This window comes from Cynocephalus volans, chromosome 2 (genome assembly GCF_027409185.1).
Source record: "Cynocephalus volans isolate mCynVol1 chromosome 2, mCynVol1.pri, whole genome shotgun sequence".
Lineage (NCBI taxonomy): Eukaryota > Metazoa > Chordata > Mammalia > Dermoptera > Cynocephalidae > Cynocephalus > Cynocephalus volans.
This window is the reverse complement of record NC_084461.1, coordinates 175,552,572-175,572,922: the sequence shown is the minus strand read 5'-3', so window position 1 is coordinate 175,572,922 and position 20,351 is coordinate 175,552,572. Positions and strand designations below refer to the sequence as shown.

The window sequence follows — 20,351 nt, the reverse complement described above, 5'->3', positions numbered from 1 at the left end:
AGAGATGCCTGAGGTCTTCTCAGTCTTTATCATCCTTCCCCCCATCTCAGCAGTGCTCAACGTGGTCCGTTGCCGTTTTTCCTCTTGGCTGCGTGGCAGTGCATTCTCCTGTCTCCTACATTATTTATTTATTTTGGGAATCAGAATCTTCTGCCTTGTTTATTTGTGTGTTTGTTCGTTCGTTTATTTATATGTAACTGCCCCCCGGCCCCCCGCCTCCGCCTCCTGAATGCGGCACGTGCTTTTCCAAGTTTCCCTGCTTGGCTTCGTTCCCTTCGTGAGCTCATCTACACTGGGGGCTTCAACAATTACATCTGTAAAGTCACTCCCCAATCCACACTGCCGACCTTGACCTCACTTCTGAACTCCAGTTCTGTATTTCAGATATCTGTGAATATCCCTATGTGGATTACTAGTTAAACGAAAAAGAATTTATTCTACATTTCCATAGCAGCTCTGTCTTACTCAAGCAAATTTATTATTATTATTATTATTTCGATGTCACTATCTCTATAACCCCACGATCCTCCCAGTTAGTGAGTTTCAAAATTTTGGCATTATCCTTGAATTCAGTCACATGGACCTTGCTATCTTTTTTAACATTGTCCTTTTCTGTACGGCTGCCCTATTAGAACTTGGTTACCTCACTCCTGGTCTTTTCACCCCTAGTCTATCTCATTCTCTCCCCACATATTTACTGAACACCCGCCTCATGCTGTCTTGATCCACCCTACATAATGATGTGCGACAGAGCTTCCTAAATCACTTTTCCGATCCCAGCGCCACCAGCTCAGAAATATTCATGGGCTCTTTCTTGGCTACTCAGATAAAGCACATGGAACTAATACTTTCCGAACAGTCATCGTGTGGCGGGCCTGTGACTTTATTACCTCTGTTTTATTATAGAGGGAACTCAGGCTCAGACACATAATGTGATGTATAAATAGTCACATAACAAGTTAGTGTTAAAGCTGGGATTTGAATACGGCTTTCTGGCTGAACTGCTGTTCAGCCTACATTTAAATCCTTTAGCCAGGTGTCTGGGACCTGTGCAATGTGGCCCTGGGAGTAATAAAACTTGGAAAGGGCTGGGAGTTAAAGGATGCTGCTGGAATGATTAGAAGAGGAACCAACTTAGTTGGGAGGGCCAGACATGCCACACATGTCTAGGTGACTTCTGACACCTCTTTGGCTCTGGCTGAGCCCCTAACTTCTCATTCCCCATGGCCCCACTCGATTCCCTTCCCTGATCTTTGGTCATGCCGTTCTTTGTGTCCAGCATTGAACCCACCCCTGCCCTCTGTCTGAATAAATTCCATATCTATCCTCCAATACTCAATAGAAAGACCTTCTCTTCTGATTTCTCCTCTGTCCTTATAAAGCAACTTCTCCATTCTGGATCCTCACTGGACTTCACAGAAAATCTATTGTAGTTATAATGTATGTGCCCCCGGCCCTCCAAACTAGGTTAGTTCTTCCCAAGCATCCCCATAGCATCCGTTAACACCCCTCCCCCGCTTCCATGTTATATTGCTTTTATAGAATGCAAGTTCCCTGGTGGGCGGGGTGGGAGGGGTCTGGTCTGTCTCATTGTCTTTACCTGCATCTACTTCAGTGCCTGACGCATAGTAGACGTGTAAGAAAAATTCATCAAGTAAATACCTGATGCATTGCTCCTTCTCTCCTAGACTCCAGGTTACTGGCAGGGGAATGGCCACATCTGAATCATGGGTGGCACCTCTGGCTCTGCATCTCATCCATAGTAGAAACCCAATTTGTACTGTGTGGGGTGAACTTCCCTCCCGGGGGTATGAAGCCAAGGGTGTCAGAATGACTTGTCCCCCCTCCCGCAGCATCAGGGGGCTGTGTGGGACACTGGAAGCCTTCCGCTCTCTTTGCTTTCTGTCCCCATTTTCTGAATCTGTGATGCGCTCTGGGGACAGTGTCTGGGGAGGGCTTGGAGGACTGTCCTTGGCTGAGCTGCTGGGTCTCCCGGCACCTCCTCCTGGCCTCCCTGGCACTCTGCCATCTCTCTGGTGTCTTCCTCCTGATGTCAAAAAAATGTTGGTGGAGTTACTTAAGTGAAGGTTGAGAGAGGGACTTAATAAACATATTATTAGCTGCCCTGAGAGAGTGTAATAAAGGAAGCTTTATGAGGTACGACAGCTTTCTAAACTTAATGAACCCTTCGTCATTTCATCAAAGAGCCAGAGCACACCTGGGCTGTCCCCCCTGTCGGTCCCCAGCAGGGCACATGGAGTTGTCTTCCCTTCTTTCCTGGGTGCCACTTTTGCTGTCTCTCCTTGTGAAAATGGCGTCAGGTCAGTTTCCTCCTGCAGGATACATTTGCATCCTTTTGCAGTGAGGATGAGGCTGCTTTCCTTCTCCTGCCCCAAGTATCTCAGTTTAGAACTTTGTTATACTGCGGGAAGTGTCCACGGCCCTGAGAAAAGCAGCGCTGCCAAAAAGCAAGTCCGGCCCCGGCAGCTGCTTTTGTGATGTCTCCGGAGGCAGCCGTTTGAAGTAGGTCAACAGCACTCTGGGCAGAAGGCACTTTAACTGCAAAGACACAATGCCAGCATGCGTCTCTGACCTGTGCACATGTCCCAGCCTAATGTGCAGCCAGGAGCCCTGAACTTAGCACCACAGGCTAGTTTGAGGTCTGGGCTAGAACCAATTTTGGATCACAGTGACGCTGAGCAGGTCTGCTCTGGGGCCTTCAGCTTTAGGGACTGTGCCTCTTGGTCTCTCCTAGGTGTGCTCCAACTTCCCCCAGTTTCAGGGAGCATCACCTGTGTGGCTGTGTTTCAGGAGCACTCAAAGGTTATACGACCTGGGAGGCCCATTGTAAACAAGCGTTATTTAAGTAGCTTCACCAAGTATCATACTACCTGGTAGTATTATCTCCTCACAAGCTGGTGTGAACTTCTGAGGCAGCCGTATAAGTAAATGATAGGATAGTGGTGACAGCAGTTAACCTCTGTTGAACTCCTGTTCCATGACAGGCACTTGGGGAAGCACTAGGCCTGCATGTCCTGCCTACTGCTCACAGCAATCTTGTGTAGTAAACATTAGTATTCCCGTTTTGCAGATGAAGAAATTGAGTCTTAAAGAGATTTGTTCAAGTCACACAGCTAGTAAGTGGCAGGGCTAGGATGTGAACGCAAGCTGGTCTAACTCTAACATGCATGCTTGTTACCCACCAATGGAGCCTGGAAAGGTAGTGGAAACACCAAACCCTTGAGCAGCTGCATAGTTCTGGGCTATGGAGAGATTCTTAGACTTAGACTTATGAGTTTATGGTGTCTGATGCCAGCTCTTTTACCCTAATGATAATGCAAACAATGAGTGCCTTTGAATGAACGTCCCATTTCAATTTCTTCCTTTGCAAAATGGGCACATGCAAAAACCATACCCATAATATTTTTTCAAACAAATATTATTCCTGCAGCTGCTGCCCACTGCCCCCACTGCCAGTGCTACCTGTGAATGCTGCTTGTTCCTAAACAGCTTGAAAGTACTTTGCCTCATTTAATTTTTTTTCCCAAAGACCCTAAATACTGACGAGAAACATAGTAATCCATGTCTAAAGATATATTTAATCCGAATTTTATTTTGTCTTCAGAGAATGGCAAATCAGTCCATTGGAAGCTGGGAGCCGACAAGGAAGTCTGGGTCTGGGTGATGGGTGAGCACCACCTGGATAAACCCTACGACATGCTCTGTGATGAAATCATCGCGGAGAGGAACCGGCTGAAGGCAGTGCCCAAAACAGAGGAGCTCAGGTATGAGATCTGCAAATCAGCGAGAGACTTTAAAAACCCTCCAGACGTTAAAAATCACTGCAAAAATGCCCCTTGCTCACAGTGTCTGGTGGGAGAATGGGGTGGCATTTGAGGCTTTGAAGAATCATTTTAGATCTCTCTAGATAGTTTCTTTAGACTTTTGGTGTAAAGACCCTCACTCCCACAGTGCTGTCAATCAGCTGCTTTATTTCCCCAGTTCTTTGGTTTTGATCTGTGTTAGTGTGCGAGTTTCCCAGTGCTCATCGCTGGCATCACTGGAATTGACACAGACCAACAACTGAGCATTGGGATGTAAGAGGGCACTTCAAAATGCAGAAAAATAGAATTAAAAGATAATATGCCTCTTTCCATGAACATTTTGAAGTACCCCCGTATATGAGAAATGCAGCAATTATTCAAACTTCAGGACTTCGAAGAAGAAGATTGCTTAGATACAGGCAGTTGCATAAGCAGGTCCTTCAGGTACTTATGCTGTGCTGGGCACTGGGAATTCAAAGACGATCAGGAGCTTCCAGTGTAGGAGGAGAAACAGGCAGACACACAACTAACTGCAGCCACTGCAGGCTGTGACATGTGCTGTGATTAAGGTCGGAAAAGAATGCACAGGGAGGAGCCTATCATTCCGGTCCATGGGAGAGGTGGAATCTGCCTTAAACCTTGCGAGATAGTGGAACTTTCCAGCTGCAGAGGTCAGGAGGGGAGGTGTGGGCAGAGGGCATAATTGAGCCCCCTCGACTGAACATGAATGTTCTTTGGGGGAATGATGAGTTCCTCCCAATGTTTGGGGTGTACGTGGGCAAGTGGCTGGAGGCAGAGGCCATGCTCTCAAGTGCCCCGAAGGCGAGTTTAGGAGTTTGGACCTCATTCTGTGGGCAATGAGGAGGTTTTTGAATAGGGAAGTGACATAATCAACTGGAGATATAGCAAGGTAAATTGGTGAGAACAGTGAGGCCAGTGATGAGTCCTCTCTGCTGAGTGCCCAGGGTGGTCTCTGTGAAACCTGCAGTCTCTTGGGTGTCTGCTGTGGCTCTGCACAGTGGTGGTGACAGCCCTACTTTGGTGAAATGGAGGTTGGGACAGACATGAGGACCTCAGTTTGATTCCTAAGGGCTGGTGATGCTTCCCATCACCCTGTAACTTTAAAACTATTTGTGGACATGTGAAGATAAAGGAATTATTTGCTGACGGGTCATAAGAAGGCAGTGTGCTCTATCAGTTTAGCTTCTGAACCAGGACTTGAGCAGACCTGGGTTCAAATCCTGACTGTGCCACTAGAGGGTCTCAGACAAATTATTAAATTTCTTCTAGCCTCCTATAACAAAACAAAACTAACAATGCCTCTCTCATAGGGTTGTTGTGAGAATCAAGTTAATTTCTTTAAAGTACGTAGCAAAGAGCCTGGCATATTACAAGCGCTTGGGAAATGTATCCATTGCTGTTTTTCATATAATTTAGATGGAGACATCCGGTTTGGAAAAACTGTCATGCTGAAGAATGTTTTTGATAATTTCACTTTTGTTTCTCTTCAGAAAAATCCCCTCTGAAGACTTCACCGATAGCCTGAAAACAAAATCACAGTACTATGATCTGCATGCACCAAATAATCAGGAGACTTGGAACATCTGTAAGGAAACAGCAGGAGAGGAGGAAGTGGGACAAGTGTCAAGACGAGCACCAGCCCCCGAAGAACGGAAAATCCAGGTGAGTCTTTCATTTCTGCCAATGGGCAGAATTTCAGAAATGGGGAAGATAAAGATATGGAAGCCTGAGACGAATGTAGCCAAACATCAGGATCTTAAGGTGGCTTTCCTGGGAAAAATACCTCCCAACTTTAAGGTCTTGCTGTTCACTTCATTTTAGGGGGTCTGGCTCACCTCCTACTTCATGAAAAAGATAAAGTGCTTTTTTCGTGGGACTGAAGATACTAAGAGAGAATTCTAGGAATAAAATTTGGCAATTTAAGATATTTTCACGTTTTTTCCCCCTGTTACATGTCTTTTATAATAACAGGGGTTGGCAGATGTTTTCTGTAAAGGGCCACATAATAAACAGTGTGGTCTTTGTGGACCATATGGTCTCTGTCACAACTATACACAAATGAATGAGCATGACTGTGTTCCAATAGAACTTTACTTAACAAAGACAGGCAGAGGGCCGGATTTGGTACATTCATGATTTACATTATTTTCAATCAAGTCTTCTTTCTGTTGAGAACTCTAAACATCAGAACCTCTTTGGCTTTATAGATTCTGCCTGTGATTGTGGGGACAGTTGTTTCCCAAATACAGGAGAATTTTATACTTAGAACTGGTATGAATTCTCGTAAGGTGGTTTAAAAAGCGCAAACGTAATTTGCTGCTTGGATTATAGTTTGAAAGAACAATACAACTATATTATAAAGTACCTTCCTCTGTCAGAAATTTAATTACATTGAGAATTAACAGGGGATTTGAAGTTGTTTGACTTCCATTCAGATCTCCATCCCTACACCACTGGTTGTGCGTGCTCTTGATCTCTTTAAAGCTGTCAAATGGGGATACAGATATCTGTCCTGCCTGTGTCATGGGCCTGGTAATACTCTAATAACTAACATGGGTCAAGGGTTATTACAGGACAAAGCTCACTGCTGAATGTCTCATTTAATCCTCACAATAACATTATGAACTAGAGACTGTTTGTATTTGTCCATTTTACAGGTGAGGAAACTGAGGCTAGCTATGGTCAAGCAACGTGCCGAAGGTCTTACTCAAACCCAGGTCGGCAGGACCCCTAGGTCACTCCTAAACTATTAACTCCTTAACTATTAGCTCTCGTACTTGATTGCATCATTAATAAGAGGAATGTGAAGAAGCTTTATAAAGGGCTACAAATATGAAGCTCAAAATATTTAGGGGCACAAAATTCTAAAACTTGTTTTACATCCAAGGGTCAGCCTTGGGTACTTTCCTACACTGAGGCACCCAAGTTTCCCAGACCTGCTTTGTAGTCACGTGTTTAACACCAGATTTCCTCCAAACAGCTCCCTTTCTAACACCTCTAGAATGAATAACAACAGCAACAACAAAAAACCTCTTTCAAGAGCATTAAGTATGCATGCTTATCTCTGCACTTGAATTACAACATTTTCCCGGAAAAAAATTTTCAAATGTAGGACAGAATACTATAATAGAAATTAAAATAGATAGCATGGCTGTTAGTCTTTAACCATCTCATAGACATTATAGCGAGAGTAGCATTGTTCCATTTCTTAGATGTCTGCTAAACAGTCATGTGGAAAGAGATTGGGGGCAAGGAAGAAGGAAATATTTAGGTACAAGGAATATGGAAATAAGTGGGTGAGGGTTTTCACATCTCTGCTTTCCATCTTTCCCCATGTCAGAGAAGATGCTGTCAGGGTCTCCCCTGATGTTTGCTGAAGTTCACTCTGACCTCAAAGTGTACAGGGAGGCAGATGATCTCCACAGCTAGTAAGTGCACTTAAACAGCAGGTCATCTTCTGTCACTTGTACAATTGACTTAATGGTAGATTTATATTTTTATTATAAGCTTTGTATGTGTTACTGAAGTGTATTGAGTAGTATCCCCCCCCAAATTCATGTCCACCCAGAACCTCAGAATGTGAGCTTCTTTGCAATTCTGAGCAAAAAAGATAAAACCAGAGGCATTGCACTACCTGACTTCAAACTATACTACAAAGCTATAGTAACCAAAACAGCATGGTATTAGCATAAAAACAGACATATGGACCAATGGAAGAGAAGAGAAAACCCAGAAACCAACCCAGGTACTTACAGCCAACTGATCTTTTGACAAAGGCACCAAGAACACCCACTGGAGAAAAGCCTCTTCAATAAATGGTGCTGGGAGAACTGAACAATCATATGTAGGAGAATGAAACTAGACCCATACCTCTTGTCATATACCAAAATCAACTTAAAAAGGATTAAAGACTTAAATATAAGGCCTGAAACTATAAAACTCCTAGAAAAAAACAGAGGGGAAACACTTCAGGAAGTAGGACTGGGCAAAGACCTTATGAATAAGACCTCAAAAGCGTAGACAACAAAAAGAAAAATAAACAAATGGTATTATATCAAACTAAAAAGCTTCTGCACAGCAAAAAGAAACAATTAACAGAGCAAAAAGATAACCTACAGAGTGGTAGAAAATATTTGCAAACTACGCATCTGACATGGGATTAATATCCAGAACATACAAGGAACTCAAACAACATAACAGTAAAAAAAAAAAAAAAAAAAAAAAAAAAACCTGATTAAAAAATGAACAGAGGAGCTGAATAGGCATTTCTCAAGGGAAGATATAGAAATGGCCAACAGACACATGAAAAAATGCTCAACATCTCTAGGCATCAGGGAAATGCAAATCAAAACTACGTCAAGGTATCATCTCACTCCAGTTAGACTGGCCAGTATCAAAAAGACAAAGAATAACGAATGCTGGTGAGGATGTGGATAAAGGGGAACCCTCCTACACTGTTGGTTGGGCTGTAAACTAGTGCACCCATGGTGGAAAACAGTACAGAGGTTCCTAAAACAACTACAGATAGAACTGCCTATGATCTAGCAATCCCACTTCTGGGTATATACCCAAAGGAATGGAAATCATCATGTTGAAGGGATACCTGCACTCCCGTGTTTATTGCAGCTGTATATACAATAGCCAAGAGTTGGAGCCAAGGTAAATGTCCATCGACTGATGACTGGATAAGGAAAATGTGGTATATTTACACAATGGAATACTACTCTGCCATAAAAAAGAATGAAATCCTGTCATTCACAGTAACATGGATGAACTTAGAGAAAATTATGTTGAGTGAAATAAGCCAGGCACAGAAAGAGAAATACTGCATGTCCTCACTCATAAGTAGGAGCTAAAAAAGATAAATAAACAAAAAAAATGAAAGATACCACAACAATAATTCATTTAACTATCAAAAGGAGGAAACAGAACTGAGGCCACCAGAGGTGGGAAAATGGGGGTTAGCCAAAAATTGATAAAGGTCCACAAAAAAATGATTACATTGTGTAATGTCGAATATACTAATTAGCCTGAATTGAACATCACATATTGCACACAGGTTTGGATATTCAACTGTGTACCCCACAGATAAGTACAATCAATTATGTTTCAATAAATAAAAGAAAAAAAACCCACCTGCCTTATCTCATGGTTTTTTGGTAAAAATTACATGAGATAATACATTTGAAAATGCTTTGAAAACTGCGAATGGCAGTACAAATCTTAGGGATTGTTTCAACTAGAAGGACTAGAAGCCTCGCCTCCTTTGTGTGACGATCTCCTATCCAGAGCTGCTCACTTCAGTACTGTGCACAGTTGGGCTGGTTTGACTGAATCACTCAATCCCTGAGCAAATATTCATCAAAGGTCTAATAAATGTAATGATATGTATTACGGAGCCACAAGAAAGGCATAAGACAAGGTCTTTACCTTCCAGGAGTTTTAATCCCACTGGAAAGAAGAGAAGCTGTTAGAAAGCACTGAATAAGGCGGGGTTTAATCACGTTCTGGGTGGAGAGTGGCTGGGGTGGCTGGTTTGTGGAAGGCAGGGATAGAGGGGTGGCCATGACAGAAAGGCACAGCGGCCTGGGGGAGAAGGAATCTGTCATCCTGGCAAGCAAAGTGTCAGTGGTAAGAAAGTGCAGAACTTCATGCGTGTGGGGACATCAGGAGGGGCAGCCTGACTGGGGTAAAACACTTCCACTGAGACTCAGGGGTGGTCAGCTTGAGCAGATGTTGAGGGGCCATGGATGGAAAAGGAATCGGGCTTGTCCTATGTCTTAGTTTTCTATGGCTGACATAACAAGATACCATAAACTTAACGGCTTAAAGTAGCGCCCATTCATTATTTCATAGCTCCTTAGGTCGGAAGTCGGGCATGGCATGGTTGGGCCCTCTGTTTAGGGTCTTACAAGGCTGACTCCAGGTGTTGGCCAAGATGGGCTGTGACCTGAAGGCTCTGGAGAAGAATCAGCTTCCAAGTTTACTCAGCTTATTGGCCAAATGAGCAAACTGCTGGCCTGTTTGCTGGCTGGCTGCTAAACAGGGGACAGGCTTTGCTCCTGGAGGCTGCCCACATTCTTTCTTTCGCTTTCCTGTGGCCCCTCCAGCAATGGCAGGTTGAGTCCCTCTCCTGCGTAGGAGCTCTCTGACTTCCCTTCTGCTCTCTCTGACTCCAGCTGGAGGAAGTTCTCTGCTTTAAGGGCTCATGTGATTAGATTGGGTCCATCGGATAATCCAGGATAATCTCCCAATTTTAAGGTCCACAGTTTGTAAGTATCATCTGCAAAGTTCTTTTTGCCATGTAACATGACATATTCACAGATTCCAGGGATTTGGGTGTGGACATCTCTGGGAGGGAGCCATTATGCCTGCCACACCCCTGTGGGCAGAGGGCTCAGTGGTACAGTCCTGCCATCTCTTATCTGAAACATCTGGGCCTACCTCTGTTTCAGATTTCAGATTTTATAAAAGAAATGCTGTCCGTGTAGTATACAAGCATACTTCAAAAAGTTCGTGGAAATATTTGTATTGTCTTTTAATTCTATTTTCCTGCAGACTTTTTGAAATACCCTTGTGTAATATATAATCCCTCCCCCACCCCCCAACAAGGTTTGGGACAATAGTCTGTAATCAAATGCTATAAATACTATAAAAAGCCTCAGGTTTTCCCCTCAACATGAATTATATATTTTCAGAGCTTTTCGGTTTTCAGAATTGTTGATAAGGATTGTGGGCCTGTAGTCAGGTTTTAAGTTGTGGTAACATAATGGAGCAAGTATGAGAAAATGTAGTTGGAAGAATAGGATTTTCATTCTGCTGTCTCTGCAGGACTTCATTTCCCCTGTCTATGAAATGAGAGACTATTAAACTGCTTAGCAACCACATGGCACAAGTGCAGAAACCTTCCATGCCTGCACCTAGGGCAGACATCACTAATCAATTGCAACACTCTTTCCTGATGAACCAGGGAATGACTTCACGTCCTTGTCAACAGCGCTCTGGGCAGAATAGGAATTCTTAGGAGTTAGCTGCAGGGATGGAATCTGTTCGCTGAGATGATTCCTCATAAGTTTCCTTATAGCCCTAAACGCTGAGATCCTAAACCAACACCCATGCCAGCATGGCCTCAAGAAGAATACTTACTCATATAACTGCTGGTTGTTGAGGATTTCCATACAGTTCTAATGGATAAGCCATGCTGTGAGGTCTCGACTTTCACATTCAAGCAGCAGTTGGCAAAGGTGTGATGTGCAAGCCCAGCAGTGTGTGGTCGAGGTTAGCACAAACTCATTTCTGCAAATTAAAACAGCAAGGATGTATTCTTCAGTCAAGTGGCAGTCCTATCCCGAGCTGCTGTTCAGCACAGCCCTACACACCCAGATTCAAAACATCTTGCTTGGCCCACCTGGGAAAAAGTTAATCTTCTCACATATAAAACAAAATGTAGGCAGCTGAACCCTCCCTCCATGGAAGAGTGTCTGCAGTTGTAACCAGCACACTAAACAGCCCAATCTGTAGATTTGTGTTGGATTATTTTATACCATTGTAAGTTGAGTTATATATTCACCAGCAAATGGCTTCATCCGAGGAGATCCCTTGCAGAACAATGAAAGATTTGTGCCAATTCTAAGGGTGACAAATTTCTGCTTCACCTTTAAAGACACAAGAAGCAAATCTTGGGGTTCTAATGTGAGTTGTTTGATCCCTGCTTCAGGATTTAGAAAACTTGAGGTTTAGTCTCAGATCATCCTTCCAAAATAATCTTTACAAAAGATAATCTTTACTCAAAAGATAATCTTTACACATAATACTCAAGATAATCTTTACAAGAGGTTTTTGATTTTTTTTAAGGATATATTTATGTTGGCTTAAAATCTTCATTTTACCAAATAAATATCTAAAATTAAGACTGCCTGATTAAGTACCAGATACCTGGAAACCATACTGCTAATGCCGTAGAAGACTTCTAGTCTGAGGGAGGAAGGTTTGGTTCTTACAGGTGGGAGCGTACTGTAAGGGATAAATTTCCTCTATAAAATAGAACTTCGATTTAGCAACACTGTTTCTTTACAAAGGACGCTGAGACTATTTATAAATATGAGGAAGCTTGCCCCATATTATCTGATGGAAGCAACAAGAAATGTCCTCTGAAGTCCTTCAATTATAAGGTGCTAGTCTTACCATGATCCCGCCTTGGTCCTTCTCATTTTTCAGATGAAGTGTTGGAGACAAAGGGAAGCTGGCTGGTTTGTGCAACCTGAGGAGGAGGCTGAAATGACATCTAGATTAGAACCGAGTCTGCTTTTTAGACTGCAAAACTGTTGCCTTCTAAATGTCTGCCTTGTCCTTGTTTTTGGTGTTGGTGATGCAGCTGAGGAAACTCAGAAATGATGCTTTGCTTAATATTTAGTGAGAGCGTGTGGCTCTCAGTGGCTCACAGTGCATACTCAGTGTTACTGGATGCCCATCACTGACCTGGAAGGGATGGTCCATAGCAGGACTTAGCTGTCATCCAGCCAGCTGCTGAGACATGCAGATTGGGAAGAGGATGCCATTCCCGGACAAAGACAAGTGTCTTGGGAAGTTAATGGGACCCACCCAACCTGTGGGCGTTTGGTGAGAACTAGGAGCATCCGGCATGGGAGTGCAGATCCTTAGGGACCCTCAGCACGGACAGCCATCTGAATGCAGTCAGTGTTTTACCCTCTCCTGCAAGAGAACTTGGGACAGATCTGAGCATTCTGAGTGTGGCTGGGAGAAGGGCAGAGTGGCAGAGTATGCTGATTCAAAGATAAGCCCCTTTGTGTCTCTCTGCTTCTGTGTAATTTGTGGACCGGAAACTCATTAATCAGTACACTGACTGTCCTTGCCCGTGAAGGGGACCTTGAAAAAAACTATGTCTGCTCACTTTTAAATTTTATCTCTGGAGAATTATTCATTGTTTTTACAGAAGTGGCCTTCAGAGTGGGCCACGCTGCAGAACAGGCGACTAAAAAAATTAGAACATACACATCTGGGACTCAAAGCATTACAAAGAAAGACTTAGCAGCTAGCAGATTAAAAAGGCTTGAGCAAGAGTGTCCCCACCATATCTTTTCTCATGCCTCTCCACACCTACTGCACATGCACACGCACACAGACACATGCATGAACACATACATCATGTACATGCATGCACACAACACACACACGCACACTTTCCACACTACCCAGAGGCTCTGGTACTTGCTTTTAAATCTGTCTTTTTATTACAATGACTAATGATAATGAAAACACTCCATGAAAATGTACACTTTAATTGTAAACTTGACATTGAAACCGGGGTGGTTTTCAGTTAAATTTTTATGTGTTATTCTAATTCATAGCATTATGTTCCCATTAGTAGAGAGAAGTTAAGGAGCAACCTGTAAAATGATTTTAAGACATAATGAAAAACTCCTACTTAATGTTTTTCTTTTTCCATACTTCCCTTCCAAACTAAAGTCAAGTTTGCTGTCTCCTCTGAAATTGGCAGTTTTCTAAAACTTTAGGAAGGAGAGACTCAGAAGTGAGGTACTAAGATCAGACCACTTCTTTGAAAGAGTAGAAAAGGATATGCTTGTTTTTTGAATTCTTACTCATCTCAAAGTGCTATGGCCTAGCAACCAAAGTTTTGGGTTTTACGTAGCTTGGGCTTCCTAAAGGGTGAAAAGTGGTGTCAGGATCACAGCTCCTTCAGGTGACTTCAGGGGAGGAAAGTCCTAAAACCGGGCAAGCAAGGCAGGCTTGAGAAGCCCGCGCCCCACCCAGAGGAGAGACCCCGTGCCTTACTACTAGCATTTTGTGATTCTATCTTATGTAAAATTTTATTCTACAAATTATATTTCCCCCACAGACTATGTGACACATGAGAAAGATTATTTCAATTATGTTCACTTTTAAAACTGGTTTGAAAAAGAGTTCATTCTGGCCTCTAGCCTAAGTTCATATTGACTTTGTTTAAAAGTAGTGTTATGCAATCTAACAACTTTAGTGCCTTTAATTCTGAATAAAACAGAAACTCTAATAAAAAGAACATTTTTAGTACTCAATTTTTAGAGTAAAAGTAAAAAATGATGAAATTAACAGGATAAAATCAAAAGTCTATTTTGGAAAAGAAATGCATCAAGTTTTACTCATTCTGTTCTCTTTTACCCCTTAAATCCATGGTGTCCATGAATAAAATAATGGTCAGAATAATAACCTCGATGAGGGCAAAGATCAGCTCAATTATCTGCCATCTGGATCCTCAAAAAACAACAGTCTCTGCCACTTAGTAGGGCCATAGAAATATTTGGTGAGTGAATGAACCCACAATAAATGCATGAAATACGTTCGCAATCTTTAAAAGATATTCAGTCTAGTGTTACTGTTAATCAGGATAGTTTAAATTCAAATACTCTGAAAATCAGTGGTCTATAATTCACCCATTTTACTGAAATAATTAGATCATCCTCTTCCCAGCCATTTTAAATTAAAAAAGGAATTTCCCCATGGTGACTATAATATTGAGCTTTTGAGAATATTGCAATTTGGATTCTTGCTTCTAAAATAACGGGAGAGGCAGAATAATAGAAATGTGCTTTGATAAAGTTACAAAGAGTAATAATGGAGAATGGAGATATTTTCCTGAGGCCAACTAGATGGACAAAATGAAAACAAATTTTCTTGAAAATAATTTTATTGCTGAAAATATGGTACGTGCTCCCCGTAGAGTGATTTCACTGAAACGTGAATTAGGACAATGAAGATCCTAGGAAATCTTTCCCCCATTTCTCTAATATTGTTCTTAGCAGAGCAGAGGCTACTGGATACTCTGACTTAAAAGTACAGCAAACTCTAATACAATGTGTGATTTTTTGGCATATCTTTAAATACACATTGTCTTAAGTGCCTGAGTTTATTTTGAGCATATTAGAACATCACACTGTCCTATTAGATGAACATTAGTCCAATCCTGTCCCACCTTCCCCCTACAATTCCATAAAGCAATGTGCAAACAGCAGAACTAGGCAGTAACAGCCTCAGAAAATGAATAATGCAGAGTTAGTAAGGGTTGCTGGGGCAAAGCATTTCAGATGTGAAAGAATTTCAAAGTCCACTCTTACAACATCACTGAGGGAAACATACAGGGGTACTTCATAAAGTTCATGGAAAATGGAATTAAAAGATAATACTATTGTTTATTCTGGCTCTGTTCACAATAGCCAAGATTTGGAACCAACCTAAATGTCCATCAGTGGATGACTGGATAAGGAGAATGTGGTGTGTACACCATGGAATACTACTCAGCCGTGAAAAAGGATGAAATGCTACCACTTGCAGCAGCACGGATGAGCTTGGAAATAATTATGTTAAGTGAAATAAATCAGGCACAGAAAGAGAAGTACTGCATGTTCTCACTCGTATGTGGAAGTTAAAAACATGGATCTCATAGAGATGAGAGAGGGTCATTTGGTGACTAGTATCCATTCGTGGAATTGGCATTCATTGCATTACCCATGATGAGTAAAAAAACTCTTGAAATGTGTCACCAGCAACTACTGTGGCCAGTTTTACCAGCAAAAGTGGAGTAAACTTTTGAAACAAATAGACCTAAAATTCAATGGCCAGACCTCAACAGAAGTAAATTTTTCCCTCTTAAAATAGTCCAGGATGGGTGTCCTGGTCCAGGTGGGCTCAGATCCACATGGTCCCTCAGGGACCGCAGCTGTTTGGTGGCTCTGCTGTCTGTCTCTAGTAGTAGCGTGGCCACTGTCACTATTGCCAGCCTAAAAGGGGAGAGTGGCCTGGAGGAGGGTGTGAAGAACGTTTTAAGAGCCTGGATGGAAGCAGCAAATGCTAGTTTCACCTGCGTTATGTTGCGATAACATATTCACATGGGCGCACCTAACTGCTGGGCCACTGGGAAATTCACTGTGGCTGAGTAGCCACATGCCAGCTACTGTGAAAAGAGGGCACGACTGAGACAGCTGGCAGTCTCTGCCACACTGCTTTATTACAAGGGGTAGTAATGACCTTAGAGTACCCTCTGTGCTCCTCACTGAATATTAGTACTGACCTTTTGCTGAAAATTTGCTAACAATTTCTGATCTATGCCCAAACTCAGGCACAGAGAATATAAGTCATGGTCATGTGGGTTGTGGGTGTATATATTGGGCTATACAGAGCATATGGCTATGCACACTGGGATTTGGGGTCTGCACTTAGATTAGGAATAGGGTGATGGGAGTCAGTGCCACTGACCTGATCTTAAAGACACCCTTTGTGATTTACCAGCTCAGTCACAATGCTGGGGGGATTGGCATGTGGCAGGCAGGAATGACACCTGGAATCCAAGCAATAGATCTTGGGACCTCATGGGGGGGGAGTTGCTTCCTGGAAAATCCATCTAGAGCAGCAGAAATCTAGATACTGGATAACAAGGGCAGGGAGAGGGAGGAATGTGACCCAGGCAGGGGAAGTGGGCAGGGGTCCCAGGCACCCAACTGGTATTGCAGGCATGTCTCCCCTCCTAAAGGGGAAGCGAGGTGTTAATGTAGTTGAATGTAGGGACTAAGATATTTCTCTGGCCTGAGATAGAACTGTGGATGCAGAGATCAAGCAAGAAGAGAATTTAAGTTAAGAGTAATGTTGATGTTTAGAAGTGATCCCAGGGTCCCTGGGGACAGATGGGAGCAAGACACACCAAACCACCAGCTCCTGGCTGTTGGGCCATGATTCATGTCCAAGTGGGAATACTGAGGCTCCACATGCTGCTACCTTAGTCAGGGTTGGCTCAGGAACTCAGGTGCTGTGGGAAACTTGGGTGGGTCCAGCTTGGGGGTCGGGGCAGCATTAGGGAATGTTGAAACAAGGGAAGCCTTGACAGCTGATCTTCTGAAATTTCATTGCAGCTGTTAGTGCTACAAAATGTGTTTCATTTAATTTTTAGTCATCCTGCAGTTCTTCAAGAAATATTGAACAAATGTTGGCAGACTCTATCAGTCGTATGAAGGCATATGGATTTCACCAGGTAAAAGACTTACATTCTGTCTTCAGGAGGCTAAATGCAAGGCCATTTGCACCAGTGTTTCACAAATTAGTTAATTCGTCTCATGCAGACATGAAATTAAGCAGCAGAATGTGAAATCCGGCTTAAGAGCTGGAAACCTGTTTGTGTGGAGCTAAGAAAGTCTTAAATGCCATGGAAAGAACAGATGCAGAGATGGAGCTGCTAAACTCCTCACTGAAGATCCCAAGTGGAGGCAATATTCCAGACTGTTGCAGACACTGAGGGAAGACTGAGTCCAGAGAGCGATAAAGGGAGGATTGCACTTGGCAGAAATCATGAGCTCATTGCTTTGTTGCCATCACGGCCACTGTGCCAGGAATGCCTCAGCCACTCAGATCTCAGCAGGAGTGGAGAATCGAAAGGGAGTTTCCAGTAACATTGCCCAGATGACATTATGTCATTTTAAATGATGACTGTTGAGAAAGACAGAGGGTGCCTGTATTCATTCAACCAATGTTTATTGAGTGTCTGCTATGTGCTAGGCACTGTTATTGGAATTGGAGACACATTTTATGAACAAATTAGATAACGTTCCTGCCCTCAGGAATTCTGGATGGGAGAGACAGCTGATAAATATGTACATCTATGAAGTTGGTGATTGTAAGGGCTGTGGAGGAGAATAAAGCAGGTGAGGGATGCTGGAGGATGGGAGCCAGTATTTTCGAATGGTGATCAGAGAAGGCAGCTCTGAGAAGGTGACATCATGGAAGAGACGTGAAGGAATGGGGGAGAGAACCCTGTGGATGTCTGGGGGAAAGTGTGTTCCAGGCAGCGGGAACGTCAGGTGTAAGGGCACTGAGGCAAGAGCTTAATTGACGTGGTCAAGGAGCGGCAGATAACTCGAGCAATGAATGAGCAAATCACTCGCCAAGCTTCTCTGTAGGACAAGGTAATAAAATGGAGCCTTCCTACTTTGGGGGCAGTTGTGAGGGTCTGATGAACGAAGTGGTGGGAAGATGCTCTGTAAGTATTCCTGACAAAGGCTGGGACAGAGACTTTCTGTCGAGGACTGACGTGGCCTCATTTTCTGCATCTGCAGCTGCGCACGTGCTGGCAGCTCGCACTGCCCATCTGGGTCTCCCTGCCTGGAACCCTGGGCACCCGAGCCAGCGTCCAGCCTCCGCCATTCTGCCATTCACTCCTCAGCCTTCCCCTGGACTTCCCCACGCTTGGCTCACAGTCCTGAGTCCTTGACTGACATGCTTCCAGCAAAACAGTCCTAAGGAGGACATGATGGTTTTCTGCATAGAGAAAGTAAAGATAAACTTTTAAAGATTTTGCTCAAAGTCAATTTCCTGGAGGAATTCTTAGAGAAACTCAAGATAAGTTCTTAAATTTTCTAGCTGCCTTGAATAAATACAGAGGGGCAAGGACCGATCTCATCTGCTATTAATCTGTGAAACTCATTAATTTGATTTCGTTTCCCACTGAGCCCATACACAATTACACTGCAGATTAAAAAGGAGTAGATTAAGTGAACAGATATGATGGGAGGGGGGAGAGGGGAGAAGAGGAATGGGTAAAGGGTCACGAAAATCAACTACAATGTATCCCGAGAAGTTAAAATAAAAAAAATTAAAAAAATAAATAAGAAGGAGTAGATTTACTAAATATAGCACTCTCAGACATTTGAGTATCCTCTTAACAACCAAGTATTAACGTGTGTTATTATTTACTTATTTTTCCTTAAGTAGACTCACTTTTTAAACTTCTAAGCAACAATATCCATGATAGTCACAATTTGATGTTATATGTTTTCTAATCATTTAAACATAAATACATATGCATGTGGGAGATGAACAAAGCTTCACTTTTACTTTTTTTTCTGTTTAAATTTAGAAATTGCTAGCAGCTCTTTTATGTATTTTGGGCTTGTAAACAGCTTCCGTAAAGAGATGGCAAATTTTAATAGTCATTTTAAACACCATAACCTGTTCTTTGGTTTTTATAATTATCAGCAAACAAAGGGAGCTTAGCTCCAGGCACGAAAACAATGTAAGAAAAAAAAAAAAAAGAAGAAGAAGAAAACAGTTAAAGCACAAAAGTTTGGTTACATCAGAAGTGAAGTATAGTTTATGAACTATCACTACATTGACTGTGATTTATGACTACTCACGGTGATCAAAAACAAGTTTCACTACATTAGGTTTTATATTTTAGTTGTAGTGAAATAATTTAACAGCAAGGATGTCTTTATCTTTCTATAAGAAAACACAAAAGATAAAAAGCTGTCACTCGTGGAAGAGAAGAAAGTACAGTTAGTCTTTTTGGGGCCTTTCAGCTTGTTTTAGTACTTGGCTAACCAAGGCTTTTATGAGTTCACCAAGTTATAAATTCCGTTTTCTTATGTGCACTCAGAAGACTATGTCCAAATAAACAAAGTACTTTTTAGGTCTAAGTGATTTGTTTTGTTCATTTATCTTTAGTTTGTGAAGGAAATGAATTTTCATGAATGTGCTTAATGCCACAAAACATCACACTTAAAAATGGTTAAGATGAAAAATTTTATGTGTATTTTACCCCAATTAAAAAAAAAAAAAAACTTTTCTTGTTTTTAAAGGAACACTCACATTTCTTGTTGTAGATTCTTCCTTTTCAAAGGATGCTTTTAAAAAATATTTTTCTTTTCCTTAACAAAAATATTCTTGTTGAATGACCTGAATTCATGTGTAAGTACCTCATTTTTGGACATACCATTTGAGGGCATGCAGATTTCCAGCTGAGATTGCTCTGGGGGTGTATATGTTTCCTGTGGAAGCTGTCAGCTATTGTGAAGTAGTGTTTACACTGGCTCCATGAAATAGTGCATTTACACTGGACTTTAGGAAAGCAAATTTGGAGCAGGTAAGGAGTATTTATTGAGTTCTTACTACATGTTACACACTATACTAGGCACTTTTTAAAGTTATTTAACCTCACTATGACCCCATAGGGGTCAAAGTTTCTTGGCATTTCACTTACGGGGAAACAGCCTGAAAGAGTTTCGGTAATCAGGCCTGGGGTTATCCAGCCGGGTAGCAGTGGAGCCAGCCTTGGGCACTGCCGACCCCAGATGCATGCTTTACCCACAACACCAGCTCACCTCCCTAGCAGGACAGAGAAAGGTGGACAGAAAGCAGTGTGCCTAGGACCCTCGTCCTCACAGAAAACTGCTGGATTTGCTCACCAGTGTTTGTTTCTGTTTCTTTGAACAGAAGGAAGAATCTGTGAAGAAAAAACAAGATGAAGAAATGAAACAAATAGATGAAGAGAGAACCAAGCAGATTTATAAAAACTGGAAAGAGGATTCAGAGTGGCAGGCATCTTGTGAGTACCTAGAGACCTCAGTAGCACGTTGGAGTCTCTCAGCTGATTCTTTAATACAAGGATACATCTAGGAAGCAATTAAAGTGGGTTGTTGGGAGATGTCTTAACACTAAATTATTACTCAA

At 42.4% G+C, this 20,351-nt stretch overlaps 1 protein-coding gene across 2 annotated transcripts in view; it reads left to right on the top strand.

Moving 5' to 3' along the window:
* Window positions 1-20,351, top strand: part of SH2D4A (SH2 domain containing 4A) — a 47,746-nt gene that overhangs the window by 7,099 nt on the left and 20,296 nt on the right. Inside the window, exons 2-5 of one of the 2 annotated variants that reach the window (XM_063088016.1) lie at window positions 3,626-3,785; window positions 5,336-5,507; window positions 16,801-16,881; window positions 20,115-20,226. In XM_063088016.1, coding sequence (XP_062944086.1) covers window positions 3,626-3,785; window positions 5,336-5,507; window positions 16,801-16,881; window positions 20,115-20,226 — 525 coding nt within the window. The remainder of the gene's footprint in view (window positions 1-3,625; window positions 3,786-5,335; window positions 5,508-16,800; window positions 16,882-20,114; window positions 20,227-20,351) is intronic. The other variant, XM_063088017.1, reaches the window with a different exon arrangement.